At 39.5% G+C, this 19,768-nt stretch overlaps 1 protein-coding gene across 1 annotated transcript in view; it reads left to right on the forward strand.

The window, feature by feature from the left end:
- Positions 1–18,811, forward strand: part of ATP8B4 (ATPase phospholipid transporting 8B4 (putative)) — a 194,955-nt gene extending 176,144 nt beyond the window's left edge. The window contains exons 24-28 of the mRNA XM_054565443.1: positions 1,324–1,407; positions 4,098–4,343; positions 12,196–12,334; positions 16,397–16,527; positions 18,202–18,811. Coding sequence (XP_054421418.1) covers positions 1,324–1,407; positions 4,098–4,343; positions 12,196–12,334; positions 16,397–16,527; positions 18,202–18,483 — 882 coding nt within the window. The 3' untranslated portion in view covers positions 18,484–18,811. The remainder of the gene's footprint in view (positions 1–1,323; positions 1,408–4,097; positions 4,344–12,195; positions 12,335–16,396; positions 16,528–18,201) is intronic.
- Positions 18,812–19,768: the final 957 nt, after the last annotated feature.

Here is a 19,768-nt window from a genome sequence, read left to right on the forward strand (position 1 = left end):
TCTTGGTTGTTTCTGGCTTGGAGCTAGTACGACCAGTGCTGCATTAAGCATTTTCATGTGTCTCCTGATGCATGAAGGCAGGCAGTTGGAACTCATATGTCTAAGTAGAGTTATTGAATGCATTTGCTCGCCAGAAGGAAGTGACAGACCAAGATCTGCTGTTTTGGTAGACTCTTGGGAGAGACAGGAGTTGGCATCTGGAACCCTGTTAAGACTCTTGCTCTGCGCTGGGACTCTGTAGGGCTGCATGCTACATTTTCTCGAATGTCACTTCTCAGTGAGACCCTCTCTAATCACCCTTTTGCAACTACATCCCTCCCATACTTTCTATTCCCCCTTTCTCCCTTGTATTTATTACCTTTTAACTCAGTCACTCAGACATCTATATATCTATGTCTCTATCTATCCATCTATCTCTCTATATTTTTTTTCTTTCTTGCCACAATTAGATTGCAAATTTCATGAGGGATCTTTATCTGAGTGAGCAGGTTGAACTACCATTGCTTGGCACAGTATCTGGCACATAGTGGTTTCTTAATAGATAGTGAATGAATGAATGATACAAGTGGTAGAACAGATATTGTTTAGGAGCTGGAAACCTGGGTTTTAATTTTTGCCTTTGCCTGTATTAAGCTCTGTAACTTTGATTCTGTTTCTACATTCCTATGTACTCATTAACAAAATGGAGATATACTAGTACCTGTTTTATATGTCTCATTGACTTTTAGTGAGACCCATTCAAGGAAGTACTGTATATAAATTGAGGGGATATTTTTATCATCTTACTTGTTTATATGCAGTATCCTGAGCAGCTAGCTTGATGCCCACCTTACTTTAAACCGCTCTTGAGAAAAAAACTCTCCATTTGAGCACAGGGTAGAGTTGGCAGGTTAATTTCTGCATCTCCCTCTGAAGATTTAGTGGATCTTTACATATCACTTAGATTAGATCACTGGACTCATTGTAAGCCATTGAAAAGCTGAATAATGAAGTAGCAGCTTACCGTAGGAGTTCAGGGCCTCGAATGTGTCCGGTGAGCTCTCTGGATCATCTCCTTTCATCCCCACTGCAATTCTGCAGGGAGAGTACAGCTGGGTTCATTTTAATATGAAGAAATGGATGGAAGTTTAGGGAGATCTAGATTCCCACTAAGGCAGCGGAGCTGATAAGAACCAGAGCCTGCGATAGAATTCATGTCTTTCTGACTCCAACACTGAACTCCCACCTACCTCAGGAAATTGAGATATTTCATTTAAGAGCCAACAAGTGAATATTCTCACTTATGTAGATGATGTTTCTCACTGATGTGTTCTTTCTTTTCAGACTGTCTATGACCAGTGGTTTATTACCCTTTTTAACATTGTCTACACATCACTTCCTGTTTTAGCCATGGGGATTTTTGACCAGGTATGTGTTTTTCTCTATAAGTTATTTTGCTCTGTTAATGCCTTTTAGTTGCTTCTAACTTCTAAGTAGAAGATAAAAGTCATAGAAAAAGTCTTAGGAGTTCAGTTGTTTTGATAGACACCACATGGGTCAAAATCTCTGCCCTATCCCTCACTGCCCCCCAAAGTTTCTCTGATTGAAGTTTGACTACTCCCCACTTAGAGATTCATACCCCACCATCTCAGAGCTCTGAGACGTCCTGCTGGAAACAGTCTCTTTAACTTCATTTTAGTTCAGCGTTTCCCCAACTCCTGTGACTGTCCTTTTAGTTATCTACTTTTCATACATCACTTATTAATGTGCCTCAGAACTAGTGCCTTGTGGTTCACCACTGAGAAGTGCTGTATTAGCCTCTGAGAGTGTCGAGAACCAGGAGTGATAGACAAAAAATCACGGAACCAGGTGGGAGAGCAGACAGCTGGCATCTGCGATAAGACAGCCCAGTACAGGAACCGCAGACTAATGAGGGAGAAGGAAAGAGCCCCCTAGCCATGGAGAAATAGGTGCATTTCAGTCTTCTTTTGTTTAGCTCACATGCTTGAGAAGAGAGAGAAATGGTGGCTCCTTGGCACATTTAGAGGCTTGGAGGGTACTTCCTGGAAGGGGAAAAAGTCTGGCTGCCTACGGGGAAGTGAAAGGCCAGCCAGAGGAATTTCCATGGCACGATTAGAGAATATTATTAAAAAAATTTTTTTTGAAGTATTTTTAAGGAGACCAGATTTTCTTCAGGCTGTTGTTAGACCCATTTGCTAGGCCTCATTTTTCTGGCCCAAAGCCGTCTATTGCAAAATATAAATCTTCACATTATGAGCTCACTCTGCTCTCTCATTCTGTGGCTTTGTAGTCAGTTCTGTCTCACTTTTCATATGTAAAAAAGGCATTTCGTGAATGGCATAATTTGTGGAATTCTACACAAATAGACTCCTACAGACCCTAGATATAAAGGACTTAAGCACATTCATTCCCAAGTGCCCGCGTTAACAAGTGTTTCTTTTCTTGGTACTTTGTATCTGCTCAGAATGTGGAATAAAATAAAATAAATCAGTTTCTGGGAAAAGATGGTTATTGTGCAATTTGAAAAAAAAATAAATAAATAAGGCCTCTATTGCCATCCCCTTAAGTTTCTTTCCTTCCCTGCTATGTCAACTTTGGCCCTTAAACTGATCACAGATCATGGAATGCTATGCTGGAAGGGCGAAGGGCCTCCACGATCACCTACAGATGACTCATTTTAAGGAGGAAGCCAAGGCTCAGAGGTTTCAGTCTCTGCCTAAAGCCATCTAGACAATAAGTGATAACATTCAGCCTAATACCAGGCCATTTAACTCTGAGCTTGCTATACTACTACCATTGTTAGTGTTGCTCTCCTTATTTTATCTATGTATATTTATGTATAGAGGCACCTGTTACTTATTACTTAAGGTATGGCAAGAACTCTGCAGAACATGTACCTATTGAATGATGACAGTGATCCTGTGAAGGTGACGCTGTTGTTAGCATTTCTGGAAATGAGGACACTGAGGCTCAGACAGGGTCACTAAAAGGTCTGAGACTACACAGCTGCTAAGCTGCAGAGCCAGAGTTTGAACTCAGGATTGTCTGTTTTCAAAGCCTGTGCATGTAACTTAATCAGTCACCGAACTGAGGAAATAAGCTCCCAACAGCATCTCAAAATGGGACTTCCTGAAGTTAAAATGTCAGTGTTTTGCATGGGACCCCATTCGGCAAGACTCAGGCCATTCCACAAGCAGGAAGGGGAGCTTGGTCTGCCCCCAGAGTTCATTCATGCCTGCGTTCCTTCCTCTTCAGCTGTATCTCCTCCACCCATGGTCCTCTGATGTCCTTGCCATCCTATTTGGCTTTGGTGTTCATAGTGTGGTCATCAGCTTTGGAGCTGGTTGGAAATGCAGAGTCTCAGGCCCTGCCCGAGACCTGTTGAATCATCACCTGCCCCCCCAGGTGATTTGCATGCACATGAAGTTTCAGAAACACTGTTTTAGTTTCTCCCAGGACTCCCGCTGGGGCCAAACATGATGCCTTCTCATTCTGTGGAAATTCTTTGTCCTGAACACCGTTGGCATCTTCACTGGGCAGACGACTCAGCTCTTCAGGCTCAGCTCCCTTCCCACCTGGAATCCCACATGCAATTTTTCTCTTTCCCTGATCCCCTCCTGCTGCTCACCTTTCCCCCTAAGTTGGGAACTCCGATTGGCCAATTCCGATTCTGCAGCTCTCTGCTGCCATCACCTACTCACTACCACTCACTTCCCTGGCGATTAACCCCGAAGCCCACTGAGGGCACATGATGTACTAGAACCCCGGGATCAGGAGTGCAGCTGCAGGAGAATACAGGAAAGAAAGAAACTTCAATGTGAAGCCAAACATCTGGGTGCGAGTCAAGTTTTGGTTCTGCTATACAAGCTGTGTGACCTCTCATGAATCTCTCTTGGAGACTCAAGCTCCTCCTTTGCAAAACAGGGATCATTTTAGTATCCTCTGGGTTATTGAGGGAATGAAAACAAGAAAATGAGTAGTACATTTTGAGGGCAGGCTTAGACATGCACTTGCTATTTCTGGAGGCAGGGAATTCAGGGCCTCTCTGACTTCTCCTCAAGCCTCCTCTGCTGATGTAACTAATACTGTGTTGGCAGGATGTAAGTGACCAGAACAGCATGGACCGTCCCCAGCTCTACAAACCTGGACAGCTGAATCTACTTTTTAACAAGCGTAAATTTTTCATCTGCATGGCACATGGAATCTACACCTCATTCGCCCTTTTCTTCATTCCCTATGGGGCCTTTTACAACGTGGCTGGAGACGATGGGCAGCACGTGGCCGACTACCAGTCTTTCGCAGTCACCATAGCAACATCTTTGGTCATGGTGGTCAGCGTGCAGGTAACCCTTTTGGCGAAAACAGCTTAACTTGATGGCTTTATAACTTTTAAAATCCTATTTCATTGCTGACTGATTTTTTCCACTTCTTGGAGAAGAAAAAATCTCACCGGGGTACTGGGGTTTCCTTTTTGACTACGCATTTTGGGATGGATGCTAGTTGAACCTGTTGTGGTAATCATTTCACAATGTATGTAAATCGAACCATCATACTGCATGCCTTAAACTTATACAGCGATATATGTCAATTATTTTTCAATAAAACGGAAAAAAACAGAAAGAAACAAGAAGCTTTAACAAATTACCAGATGTAGGAAATTAGCATTAGGTGTCTATAACCTCCACGGTAGTAGGAACCTCACAATGGAATCACTTCTTGAGGTTGAATATTGCCGGTAAAGAGATATGATTGTACTACTACTTCCTTCTGGAGTTTGAAGAAGAAAATTTTTCCACTGATGACAGAATGATAAACTTTTCCATGGTTTCTATAAGACTTAATAATTTCTAGGTTTTAACGTGAGATCTACAGTTTATTTGGCAATATAACCTTGGAGTTATTCAAGAAGTTCAGTGGTATATCGGTGGCACCTCTGAATCTGACAAGGATGATTTTTGATGTTCCATTGATCTTCTTCCACTGGACAACTTGAGTTGTGCTTCTATTTCCTTTTTAATGCAAGCAATGGACAGATATAAGTTAGAATTCATAAAAGTTTTCTGCCCATTAAAATCTGCAGCTCTGGGTGGGTACAGCAAGCAATATGACTTGTTTTTTTATTTTTGTTTTAGGATTTTTTTGTTTGTTTTTTGTTTTCACTTTTAAGGGGAAAGTATCAATCAAGGGCTTAATTTTTATAGAGTTTGAATTGCCTTTGGTCAGACCTTTTCGTAACCTAGAAACAATCTTGTACTAATCTTAGCTGCTCACATCCCACAAAAGGTCTCATCACACCCAGACTTTTTCTTCATGACTCAATAAATATTCGATTGAATGAATCAAATGTAAACATATTGCTTTAAAAGGGCATCTTTTCCATTCCTTGGCCTATCTGAGTGAGTATCCTTACGTCCATACCAAAGCCATCGAACAGTTGACATCTTGGAGTTCAAAATTCAGAATCAGACAGTTAACATCCAAAAGCAGAACCAGATTTCTCCACTCAAAAAGGAGTTCTGTTTGTCTGTTTTACAACTAAGTAAAGCTCTATGACCCCTCCAAGCCCAGGTCTTCCATGTTCAGTTCTGCAGCAGAGGAGGAAATCACAGAGTGACTTGGAAGTGTCTGGTGTAGCTAAGGCATTCACCAGGGGAGTCCATTACCGGGGCAAGGTCTATATGTCCTCACAAGAAGCTCTCACTTCATCTCTTCTTATAGCTCTTGCCACTATACTGGGCACTCCAGCTTCTCTTGTTTTGTTGCTTTTGATCACTGAGCAAACTCAGTGGATACTATTATTGTTCCAGCCCAGAAAATTGGGTGATGTAGTCCTTGTCATGAGGGCATGTTTCCACTTCTCTGGATCCTTCTTCTAGAGGGAGAGTGGTTGTGGGATGTACAGGGACATCTTTTTAGTGGTAACAGTTTATTTACCTCCAGGTCAGGCCTGTTACTTGGTGCTCCAAGAAATGATTCGAAAGGTAGTCAACTGAGATAAAGAACCAATATCTGAAGAAAAAAAGCAAAGGGAAACTATTCTTCAAACTGTCCTTAACATTATATGCTATATAAATAAGGGCAAAAAGATAACCTAGAAAATTCACTGTAGCTATAACAGGCATTATATGTTTTTAGTGGAACTAGCTTTCAAAATTAACCCTATCATTTTTTATTAACTGCATTTTTTAGTTAAAAAAATCTGTTGGTATTCTTATCTATCTTTTTCTCTTTTTCTTTTTGCTTGTCTATAATTTATTTTATTTTCTTATGCTCTATCATAGCAATGCCGGTGCTATGTTTCTATATTAACTTTAGATTTAGAAGCTCTTTTCCCCATAAAGCACACAGTTCTTGTAACAGTTGGATGCCATCATTACATTTCTCCTTTTTTTACAAGCTGAGAGCTCATAGAAACAACTTTACTGTAAAAATATTGTTTATTTACAAAAAAGATCACAGAACTTTGCATTCTGTAATTTAGAGTTTTTAAAACCAAACTACTCAAAATTTCTTACCTTTAATTATCAAGATATTATAAGAATGGCACCCAGGCTTTCCCAGAGGGACTAATACTTAGGACCCAGAATAACCATCAGTCCCTCACTCAGGGTGGGACTATCCAGGTCTATTGGGTTCAGGCCTAGTTGGTTTTGTCTTCTACCATCTATTCTCTACTTTCTGTCTCCTCAAGGGCAACGGTGGTCCACCTATCTTTTCTCTAAAGTTAATACTAACATCTTACATAACCATTGTGCTGTTGTCAAAACTGCGAAATTAGCCCTGGCACAGCACCATTAACTGAACTACAGATTTCCTCAGTTTTGCCATTAGTGACCTTTCCCTCTGTGTCCCAGAATCCCACACGGCATTCAGTGGTCATGTCTCCTTAGTTTCCTCTCTGATAGTTTTCTACTCTTTCCTTGTCTTTCATGATTTTGACACTTTTGGAGAGACTCGGGTATTTTGTAGAATGTCTCTGGGTTTTGGGTTTTTTTTTTAATGTTTTCTTGGGAATAGGCTGAGATTGTGGATTTTGGGGAAGAATCACAGAGATGTGTTCTTCTTGCTGCATCCTATCAGAGAGCACATGATATCAACATAATTTATTACTCATGGTGCTGATCTTGGTTACTTCGTTAAGATGATATTTTTCAGGTTTCTCCATTGTAAACTGACTGTTTCCCTTTTCATACTGTATTTATTAGAGGTGAGTCACTAGTCCACATTCAGGGGGAAGAGAATTAAGCTCCATTTTCTAGAGAGAGGAGTTTCAAAGACTTGGTGGCTATATATTAAAAGCATAGCAGGCATAATTTTAAATAAAATTGATATAACAACCTGGGCCTAAGACTTGCTCAAGATCATACAGTGACTGCTTTGCGGGTTTAAGATTAGGATTCAGTAGTCTTATTGCTCAAGCATATGTTCTCAAATAAAGACATTTGTGACTACTCTTTAAAAATGTTAGGCAAGCATTTTCTACAACACAGTTAGGGCTGGGGTGCAGAGTTTTTAGGCATGGCTGGGAAGCAGTAATGCACACACGAAGCTGTTCCTCTGAAGATGAGGTTCTGGGTCTCACTGCTTGGGGGCTGTGATCTCTTTGCTATGTTACAGTGTTAAAGTCCTCTAAGTCTTATCCACACACCCCATTCCAGAGATTTCTCCTCTATCTGATTTCTCCCTGCCCTCACCCCCATACCCACCATTAATACTGAGTGCTGGAGGGGCCTGAAACAGCCAGGAGACTGAGGAACTTTCTGGATAGAAGAATGAGGCAGGAGAGATACAGGCCAGTGATGGTGGCCTAGAAGCAGAATGGGTGAGGATGGATACCAGTTGCCAATGGGCATGCTTTGTTTATTACTGTCCTCTAATTTAAACTACAATGCAAACACAAATGAGTATTTGATGAATGAACGAAAGGGCAAGAGATGTAAAAAGAGAGTTTAAAGTTGGGTAAACAAAGTGAGCAGAATATGGTTGAGGTACACAACTATCCCCACTCTATTAGTTACATGCCCACCTAATCTCAGGAGACTAAGCAAGCCTGTCCTTGATGGTAGCTTTCAAACACCTGTATCATCATTCCAGCTATGAGTAATGTCATGCTTATACTTATTTTGCAGTGCCACTATGAAGCAGGTATTATTGTCCCTTCTTACCGATGGAGCTCAGAGAGGTTAAATGACTTGCCTGAGTCCCAGATCCACGATTGAAACCCAGATCTATCTGACTCCAACTTTATTTTGGATAAAATCTTTTATTGGTCAAAGTGTAAATTTTCAGGCAGTCTGAGAACAAAGGTTCTCACTGAGTAGAAAGAAAAATATCAGATACTTTCTTGTTTATACAGAAGAAACAAAGAGAGAGGTCATAAAGCTAGGAGCACTAGAGTTTGGAAGAGAGACAATACCTGGAGGAACAGAGGAAAGAGAGCCTGTAGATATACTAAGAGCAAACCTGGCCCTCTTGTTCTGTCAGGCTTTTCTAGTTTTCAGAGTAACAGCAGCAGCTCTCATTAATTGAACATTTCCTATGTAAATGAATTGTTACTGAGATAATTCCATTATCTCATTTACTCCACTCACAGTCCTCTAAAACATAGATACTAATTACTACACATGAAAAATAGACAGGTTACAGTTCAAGTTACACAGGAAGTGACAGGCCAGGATTTTAAACACTGATCTGACCTCAGATCCCCAACTCCAAAGCCATATGGACCTCCCTTCTTTATAAAGAAAACTGGAAGCTAGTAGCTCCATGGTCTACTTCTTTCTTCTATGAGGGGCTACCTCGGACACCAGGGTCATCCTTGAATAAAATGGGAGAGAAACTGTTAATAGAGGGTAAACACACAGATCCTATTTCAACATCAAAAGCTCAATTTAAGGAATATATAGGTTAATTCCTGTCATTTTAGTTTAACACATTTTTATTTCTAGGAAGCCCTGCAAATGTTTGCTTTACCATAGAATTTTCAGACCTGAGTGCATAAATGTTTATAATCATAAAAGCTCAGCAATTTTGGCTTCAATGGAAATTGATGTCAGAGAGAGAGAGAGAGAGAGAGAGAGAGAGAGAATAATGAGTTTCAGGAATTTTGTGCATAAGCTCACTTTGATAGTGGCATTAATATCCTTTTCTCGCTGTCTAAACTTAACTTGTGGTTATGCTAACAATCCCCATGAAATTTCCATGGTCTATAATTACAGTTGTGAATCTTACGTATGTGTTCTGCTGATGCTACTGGCCAAACTTTACCAGTCTCTACATTTTTTATATATCAGTTTTCTTTAGTTATTTGAGTTATAAAGTTCTCCTTTTAACATTTTGAATAATATAGAAGTGTTTACAATAAAATCAGCCACCTTCCTTTTCTTTTCTACACTTCCCTGGTTAATGACTATTATGATTACTATAGCTTAATTCTTCCATATTTTTTTCCTTTGCTTTGAGACACACGCATACATGTATTCAAGAGAAATTGTCCTAATTTCTGTGACATGCTTTCCTCACATAATGAGATACACTAGACAGATTTCCAAATCAACACATTCAGCTATCATAACCTTTTTAAGAGCTGCACAGAATTTTATAATATGGATATATAATAATTTATTCATCCATCCTCTAATGATAGACATTCAAGATATTTCTTTTTCTTTTTTCCTTTTTTTGGTATTGAAGCAATGCTGCCACCCATATACAAGTACACTGTGATTTTAAAATATCCTACTTATGAATAATTTATGACTTTTACTATTGAAGTTCCCTTTTACTAGTGATTTCTCCCCATTTTCATAATCAGTTAAATCTTTATTTCTATACTAATACACCAAAACTAAGTAACTGTATCCTCCACCAAATGTTTTACTATTCTGTTCTGTACATTCCCTCACCCACCTGCAAATTAAATAATTTTGGAAATATTTTGACTTCACTTCTCCCTCCCTTGTCCCACTCGCTTTCCCAACTCTTGAACATTAATAATTTAGACTTATAGTTCCAGGATGTTGTTAAATGTTTCTCTAACATATGTTTTGACTGTTGCAAAATTCTTTCTAAATTAATACTACGGTTCATATTCACATTGTTACCCATTTAGAGCCAACTCTAAATTTACAAGAATCATTGCTCACCACCACTTTTAATCTCTTTGTCTTCCACTGTTTTAAGGTCTTCGTTCTGAATTAACTTTTTTTTTTTTTTTTTTTGGTTACAGCAATTTTCTTGAGTAATTTATTCAGAAAGGGCAGATAGATTTTATGTTTTGAGCATTCTTTCTTTGTCTTTATATTTAAATGCTATATTGAATGGGCATAAGGTTCTTGAGTCAGAGCCTTTTTCTTTAGGAACCTTGTAAAAGTTGTTTCACTGTGTCCCAGTTCCAACCATTTGATAGTATGTTGATTCTCTTTCTTTTGTAAGTAGTATCCTCTCTGTCTGGAAGCTTGTGTTCTTTATTCTTGGACTTCACAAATGACACCAGAATGTAACTTCTTTCAGTAGTTTGCCTTGGATTTAGATTGCACCCACACATCTGAAGATCTTTGTTGCTTGTTATAACAGAACAGAGCAGTTATCTTCTGTTATTTCTTTGATCATTACCTTTTTATTTATTTATTCTTCTAAAATTTCTTTTTGTGTGTGTGTGTATTGGACCCACAGATCTGACATCTATGGATTTGCCATCCCTGCTTATATCTTTTTGTTCATGATTTCTGTTTCTTCAAGTTTTTGCTCTCTGTTGTGAGATATTATTTCCACTTGTTTTCTCCAGAATATTAATTCAGTTCTCATCAGTGACTATTCTTATTTTGTTTCTCTATTGAATTTTTATATTCAGAAATAATGCTTTTTTTCATCCAGATTTTTTCTGTGATTTAATTGCATCCCCTTAAGAATTCTTATTACATTTTTTTTTGTTATTGTTATTATAGTACTTGTCTGCTTTTTCCATTAGTTTTGCCTCAATAGGAGCCACTTTTTCTTGGTCTGTTCTTTTTTTGAGGCTTAAATTTCTTGTGATTTTTCTTTGCCTACTCATGCCCATGCAGTCCAGGCCATTGGTGTTCTTGGGTAGTGATGAACTGACAGGTAGTAGAAGGTAGATTCGGAGATTTTGTCTAATGTCTCAGTAGCCAAACAAGCTGGAAAACCACCATCTCTTTGCTGAGGCACAGGTGGCAGGTCTTTCTGTTCTCAGGCCTCTTGAGGAAAGAAAACACTGTCCCTTGGTAATCCCTGCAGCTTACATCCAAGGCTTCCAGCATTCTATTAATGGGTCAGTATTTCAAAGGACAGCAAACTTAAAATGGGAAGTGGAAATATATCTTCAATGCAGAGAAGGATCTATTACTATGTTAGTAGGGTCCTCTCGGGTAGGCGAGACATCTGTGATCTTGCACCAGACGCTGCAAGAAAGGACCAAACCTTCACTTGAGTCATTTGAGACCTCTGAGACGCAAATAATGACATCAGAACTGACTTGTTTTTCTCTGAACATGCAATGGTTCTTCTTCACCAGTTGCTGCCTTGACTTTCTGATAGCAGGTCACTCTTTTACAGCTGTGCTGCCACAGCAGCTGTCCGAAGGGAGAAGGGGTTGTGAACGTGCTCCCAGGGCACCGTGAATCAGCTCCTGAAATTTATATCAGAAGAAGATTAAGGATTTTTCTTTGTTACTGTTTAAATAATTTAAGAGAAAGGATCATCAAAATGAGGTTGAATATTGATGTAAAACCTGTGATTTACACAGGTTATGCCTGTGTAAAAAATGGTCATGTGAAAATTTATGTACAGGTTATAAAATGTTGCACTTGGTTACTACAGAAAATATTTTTTCCGTCAAAAAAGTTTTTAAATGCAATTTATAAAGTAACATTGAAATTAGAACCCATTCTGCTCTCTCATTTCTCTCTTAAAAGAAGTTTAACATTTTATTACCCAATTCTGATTGAACCTTGGCAGATATAATGGTTTGCAGATATAAGTTCTAAAGTCAGTTGTCTAGCAGAAATGTCAAATCCGTTCCCTGCGTTGTGCACAAAGTGGAAGTGCCTCTGGTTGGTTGGGAGCTAAACGGGTGTAACCATTTTTTCACAGAGCAGTTCCAGGGAAACATCACTCAGTAGAAAGATGCTCTTTTAATCCTCAAAGACCTCCCCTTATACTTTACTTTATTTACAGATAGCCTTGGATACCAGTTACTGGACTGCCATTAATCACGTCTTCATATGGGGCAGCATTGCCACTTACTTCTCTATTTTATTTGCAATGCACAGCAATGGCATCTTTGACATCTTCCCAAACCAGTTTTCGTTTGTTGGTAAGCGAATCCTATTACCTCATGGGGCCTAATGTCATCCTGTCATTTGTTTGTCTTTGTAATTTATTTTCTGTGTTAGGTGGGACTAGGGGTGCCCAACAATCTTTTCTCTAGGAATTGGTTGCATCAGAGGCATCTGAATGCTTCCAGGCTTGAAAAAGGCTCTAGAAGAGTCATTTCTGCTGTCTTTACCACATGCAGAAGAATCATTGAGATAGCTACTCCAACAGCCCAGGTAAAGTAAACTGCCTTTTTGAAAACAAGAGGCATAGTACCTATATCAGGGCTACCCAAGCCCTGGGAAAAGTTCATGTATGAGAGAGGAAGGAGAAAGAGAAGAAAATGTGTCTTTCATGCCACGTAATCACCAATATCTCTGCCCAAGATTACCAGTGGAACTTACTTGCATTAAGATAAGAAAGAAATGATGTATAATTTAGAGCCTTCTAAAAATTTTGGGACATTAATCCATAAATGGCATGAAGAGTAGGCTCTGCAGTTAGATGGCCAGGATTCAGTGTCAACCTCACCACTTATTAGCTCCGTGACCTAGGGCAAGGTTTTTGTTTTGTTTTCCTTTTCATGCCTTAATGTCTTTACTTCTAAACTGGGAATATTAATATTTTCTAGTTTCATAGGACATCTGTGAGGGTTAAATGAGATAATATATATAAAATGCTTAGCATGTGACATTCTGGATAGCAGTTTAAAAAAATGTTAACCATGACAATGGTGGTGGTGATGATGGTGATGATGATGGTGATGATAATGATGATGATGATGATAGTTGATGATGATCCAAGCAAATGTGTCTTGGGGACATTGCAGAGTGATTTGAGCAGTAAATACTATAGGTAGCAAAGCACCTCCTAAAATCCTTTATAATCTTGAGATTCTATGATTCTACAAAAGTATACATTGGGTCTATTTATTGAGTATACTTTCATTGCTCTCCACATTTCAAAGTGATTCCTAGCAAAGGCCACTGAACTTGACAGAGTGGGGCTACTAATACACTTTCTCAGAAATTTTGAAGTCTCTGGGGTGTGTGAGAGAAATTGGTAAGAATGATGTTGTTTGAGTTGATCCCAGCAAATTGTGGAAAGGAGAGACGCATAGGTGAAAAGTTCTGTGAGCTCAATCAGGCAAGAATGAGATTTGCATCTACTAGCTGGGGAATCCAGCCTACAAAAGAGTCCTTAGAAGAATGGTTTATGTAGAAAGCAAAATAAGGGCAACTATAGTGTTATACACTTCCAATGGTGCAAAGGCTCCGGAAATTGTAATTCTATTTAAATTTGCGCGTACACTTAAGAATGTTATTCTTCAGTTTTTGGCTTGCCCTGCATGCACATGGAAATTTTAAGTTGTACCACTCTTACTTAATACGTAATATTAATACTCTGTTTACCAAAAGATTCCAGTCATGTAAAAAATACATGGTGGTTATGAATAAAAATAAGCATATTAGGAAAGGGAGCCATTAAAACTATATATTTTTTTTTGGTTTTTTCTTTCTTCTTCTTCTTTTTCTTTTTTTTGTTTTTTGGCTGCCAAATCTGAAAGTTCAGTGCATTGACTAGGAGATTTCCAGTCCTCAGACAGCATTTTAGAATGCATAACGAGACTGGAATGCCTCAACTGGAGAAAGTAGTTTGTGTGGGGACCACTCTCTCCAGCTAATTAATTCCAGGAATTAATTACTGAGCTCCAATGAGTCTTTTCAAAAGTTAGATCAACATTGAGGTTTAACAAAAAATTTTTTCCTTAGTAACCAGCAGCAAACAGGAGTGTGGTTTTAAAGAGACCTGGTTTTTTTCCAGTCATGCCTCAGGGGACTGAGCTTCAAGGAGCTCAGAGAGACATTTAATTTATTGAGTCAAGTCTGTTTCTGCCCAGGGAAATAGAACCAACTGCTCTTTGGTAAGCAGATTCTATTCTCTAGCAAGGGTGTCCAACCTTTTGGCATCGCTGGGACACACAGGGAGAAGAGTTGTCTTGGACCACACGTTAAATACACAAACACTAATGAAAACTGATGAACAAAAATAAGGTTTTAAGTAAATTTACAATTTTATGTTGGGCCGCATTCATAGCCATCCTGAGCCTCATGCGGCATCACAGGCTGCAGGTTGGACACCCCTGAAAGCCAGAAAATTCAAGCATCCAAAGCCCGTTCTTGGTGTTAATACGGAACCTGGATAATTGGAGGTGTGGTAAATCCCTAAAAACCTGATAGGAACAAAAGTTCATTTTGGTGATATAAGTAGGGTTTCTATCTTCTGTAGAACTTGCCTACCTGCCTTACTGACCCTTCTTATCGCTTTGTTTAAACAAATATCCCAGTCTATTAGGTATGAGTACGAAGCAAAGAAACTGGCTCCAGGCTCGCAAATGAGCTTCCCTACTTTGTTGCACTAGCGTGTTTGGTGGCCGCACCAGTGGTTTCCCAGTGAGGGGAACACTCTTTTCAAAAACCAGGAGCATCCCTGATCTCCCAGGAACCTTGAGTTCTTCATAACCCAGTGAGCAGTAAGAGAAATCAGCAAGTCCCTTTGAGGCAGGTTTTTCTGTGGTTGTTGCCTGAGCTTAAAAGTTTAGCCCTGTAGTAAATAAAGCTTTTGACCCCTTGTGACATAGCCAGTCACCAAGACCATTAGTTAAGATTGTACCTGCATCCAGGACATGTATTTTGTAGTTTTGATATGATAAGGAGGGGGAGCAAAGGTTGCCACTCTAACATATGCCGTTTTTTGGATATTGATTATTTTAAGCTGGTTATTTTTAAAAAACAAAAATCTCAGAAATAACTTTTGCCATTCCCCCTAACTGTCTAAAAATTTAGATAGAAGACAAGCGATAGTTCCCAGAAAGGGAACTATCATCACAGGTAACTGTACTTTAATATGAACTAGGAGTGATAGACAGGGAGGAACCTAGCAAGACCCATTTGACCAAAGTCCTTCCTGTGTCCTTGTTAAAGATGGGCCAGCACATATTTGTTTACCAGACATTTATGGGGAGAGACCCCCCAAAAATGAATTTATTTATAAAAACTTGTGTATGTATTCTTACATGTTTAAACTTCAGTCACCTTCAAAGTCCTCTCCATTTGAAGTAATACCCCTATCAAGACTTTTCTCCACTGCTCAAAACAGTTTTTGAACTCATCGATTTTGATGCCCTGGAGTGCTTCTGCTAGTTTTTTTGTTTCACCTCTTCTGCATTGACAAAACGTTTTCCTTTGAAGACTTTTTTCATCCAGGGAAACAAAAAAAAATGTCACTTGGAGAGAGGGGAGAGATTGGGTGAATAGGGTGGGTGGGGCAGGTGGGTCATGCTGTTTTTGGTCAAAAACTGAACATTCAGTGAGGTGTGGGCAGGTGCGCTTGTAAATCACCCATCGTGAAATGGGCAAACGTGTTGAAAGAGTCTCCAAAAAAAATTTGCTGAAGCCAAGGCAGCCTCTCACAACACCACCAGCCGGGACACTGATACAGATGGGTTCCTACACCACTCACATAGCTGAGGAAGCCTGTGCTACAAGGGGCCCGCCCTCCAGAAGATAATTCCATTGAGGGGGGCATCCCCCTCCTACTTCCCCATCTCCTTGTGAATTGCCTTCTTTCTCTTTGAAGTCCAAACCACTACTTTCCTCCAACGACATTCCTCTTTCTCCTTAGCTGAAGATGGCATATAAGCCTCAACTGCCAGGGTAAATATGCCTTTTAGAAATAATGGTTGCTTTGTAGTCAAGGGATCTAGAAGCTGGATGAAAGAATCATGTTTCATGAGTGAAACTACACTGAACCTGGATAAGAGAATGCTTGGCTCCAGCTGGCCATCTCCAAGTGATCGGGCCACAAAGCTGCTCCCAAGAGCCTTGCCTTCTCCTCATCATCACTGAACATACTATATAGTAGAAAATATACCTACTGGTTCTCCCTACATAGTCCAAACCTCACCATTTCAAAAAAGGTCTTATGGGAATAGACAATTAGCCTATTAATTCAATGATTCAATTCTATTTATAACCACAATGTATATTTTCTTTAATGATAGGAAATGCACAGAATTCCTTGAGCCAGAAGTGTATCTGGCTTGTTATTCTCCTAACGACAGTGGCTTCAGTTATTCCTGTGCTGGCATTCAGATTTCTGAAGGTGAACTTATTCCCGACCCTGAGCGATCAGGTATGTTGTAGTGCTGATGAGTCTTTGAAGGGCTTGTTCTTGGCTCTTGGAATCATGTTCTCTTCTACCTAATTGGAAGCCCAGTGAAGGGCCAATAAACTTCCCATTGGCAAACACCCGCAGGTGCAGAACATCACATCACAGTAGATAGAACTGCCTGTGTCTGAATGTTCTAGGCTTGTGAGTGCCGATGAAAATAAATGTCTAGACTAAATATGGGTGGGGAGTCATAAATTACAAGTCGGGTATTTTAAAAAGTTGACTTTTTAAAAAGGAGCTCTCTGGCAGCATATTTGACAACTGTCCCAAAGGAAAGGCAAACCAGAGGGCAAGTTACTGACTTGGGGGCAAATAAGGGTACAGTATGAGACAGTCAAGATAAGAGGTGAAGGGGCTCTCGGTGTTTGTAGAAATATAGTGGCAGGTTCAGAAACATGGGGAGAAATTACCTTCTGAACAGAGTAAGAAAAGGAACAGCGGCATTGATGGGTGGATTGGAAAATATACAGTTAGAAAGAAAACAGAACAAATTCTAAAAATACCTAAACCAAAGGATTACTAGGACATATTTCAGTATTTCTTGGGAAGAGGAGTATAAGCAGGACAATGTCAAGTTAGGTCTGGACCTAGATACAAGGAGAAAAGGAGAAAGAAAAGGGAGGCACATTTGTAGCCACATCAAGAAAAGGGTAAAAACATTAATGGGGTGAGTGACCAGGTCAATAATGCTGAGAGGAACTGAGGTAGAACTTTCCTTGTCATGTTATCACTCACATTCTGGGGCCAAAATACAAAATATATTCCTTCTGAAATGATTCCCAGAGTCCCCTGTTATGTCTGTCCTTTCTCTTTGGCTCTGTAAGCTCATTCTTAAATAAACCCAGAAAATGATGAATGAGCTGAAGGAAGGAAGATGATGATCATTTCTTCCTATATTTAGTCAGATCATGACTTTCTGTTTAACAGTTTTCTCCTTACACAAAAGTCATCGTCCAAGCAATCAGCTGAATCAGAGAACAAGGTGGCTTGCAAACCTTGCTCCAAACCTTGGATATTTCCCCCTTTAACTTTACAGGGGAATAAAATAAATTGAAAACCCACTCAAATGGTGCTGACCTCTTCAAAAGATCATAAAAAAACCCCCCAAAGAAATCAAAACCCTGAAAATATGGTACATTGACCTACCACAACAGTTGGAAATTTCTGATTCTCATTTTCTAAATTTTGTTCTCATCTAGTTCCTAGTGACTATTGGATCCTGAGAATCTCCAAAAGAGAGGGAAAAGGCCCATTCTAGGTGCAATGGGACTATAAGTTGCGATACTGAGTGTGTTTGGGCGGTGCATACTAGAAAATCTTTCTGTATAAAAGTATGTTCCAATTCACTTAAGACAGATGTATGACATGGAGACAATGATGAAATTTGCCTTGATACTTCTTGCCTAATAGTATCCTGGTAGAAATAAAAACTAACCAGTGCCCAGGGTAATCTTTTAGGTAGAAAAACTCTTAGTTGTTAGGCAAAAAACTCCCTTTTTCAATGACGATGGGCATTTTGTTAGCGTTGATGTTGTTTTTACCAAGAAGGTTTTCACTTCACAAACTGGCCCACTGCCTAGAGTGTATCGTGTCGATGAGATGCATCATCTCACTCTGGTTCTCCTTTCTCTCCAGATCCGCCAGTGGCAGAAAGCTCAAAGGAAGGCAAGGCCTCAGCTACGCCAAAGACCTCAGACTCGTAGATCAAGCTCAAGAAGATCTGGATATGCTTTTGCTCACCAAGAGGGCTATGGAGAGCTTATCACATCTGGAAAAAATATGCGAGCTAAAAATCCACCCCCAACATCAGGGTTGGAAAAGACACTGTCTAATAGCACTAGCTGGATTGAAAATTTATGTAAGAAAACCACAGACACAGTGAGCAGCTTTAACCACACTAAAACAGTAAAACTGTGAGTCAAGATGAATTTGAACCACATAGTTATCTTTTCACTTCAGCTGGAGCTGCAATTCAGCTGGCTCCGATGTTTGGGATCGGGGCTAGGAGTGGGGCAGATTGCCTCACTTAGCTTAAATCTATGGCAGACAGCTGCTGGGCCTCATCAAATAGAGGTGTACTCTGCTGGAAACAAACCCAGATGGTCACTACATAATTCGTGATTTGGCAGACAAAACCCTCACAATATAAGCACAGGTTTTCATCAAATTAGATACCAATTGACCCAAACTTTAGAATTTTATTTATGAAGAAAAACTTGTACATATACATTGAATGGATCTTCAGGTGGATAAAATGTTGCATTCAAAAGATATATACCCCAGCTGAAAAATCATGTTGTTTACAGATAAACATGTACACGTAAGACCGGCCTTTCCTAAGATATGCTTTTAAGATTAGGTGCTTCCAGATAAAGAGGAGCTTCTCCCTCTCCAGTCTTGACAGCTACCTGTGTATCCAGCCAGGACAAAAATCACCTTCAAGAACATCTTGGTTATCCTGATTTTGCTGCTAGTCTAGGGACAGTATAGACTGGGCAACTTTACAGTGGGATAGGCTGGTGCTTTGGTCAAATTTATTCAAAAAGCCCTCACAGATGAGTTCATGAAACGTCAAAGAGAGGCACTCTAGAAAGTGTTCTAAATGCTTTTCAATGACTTTTATAACAATTTCTGTAGTAATTTGCCCAGTATCATACAGAACCATTATGGAACCAGTGAAGCCGTGAAATTTCACCCCTAACTGATAGTATTCCATATAGTGTATGGGCAGATACTTTCAACATTTCTTATTTTAAAAAGTTCCAATTCGAAACCAAACTAATTAATAAACATTCTCTTCAATTGCTATTTAAATACTCAGGCTACGTCATTCACTGCTTTTGGTACTCAGCTATAATGTTTATAATTCCCATATCTACACATATGTAGATGAGGCTGATTTTGGAAGGGGATGTTCCAGTCCAAATGTGAATCACCAGTGTAGTTTCCATAAAAGAATTCAGGCTGATCTGTGTTCATGTCCAGCTCTGTAGCTTCTTACCTCTAAAATGTTGGGCAGGTAAAGTGTCTCCTCTGAGATTTATTTTCTTCCTCTGTAAAAGGAGGATATACTACCTACCTCACGTGGTTGTTTGAGGATTGTCAAAGCACAAATTCTTAAATCATGAAAGACACAATTCTCATATGAACACATGGTGAGTTTAGTTCCATTAAACTCATCATCAGAAAATTGAACGATTTG

This window comes from Pteronotus mesoamericanus, unplaced genomic scaffold (assembly GCF_021234165.1).
Source record: "Pteronotus mesoamericanus isolate MK-2021 breed Mesoamerican mustached bat unplaced genomic scaffold, CSHL_Meso_final contig_164, whole genome shotgun sequence".
In the NCBI taxonomy this organism is placed as follows: domain Eukaryota; kingdom Metazoa; phylum Chordata; class Mammalia; order Chiroptera; family Mormoopidae; genus Pteronotus; species Pteronotus mesoamericanus.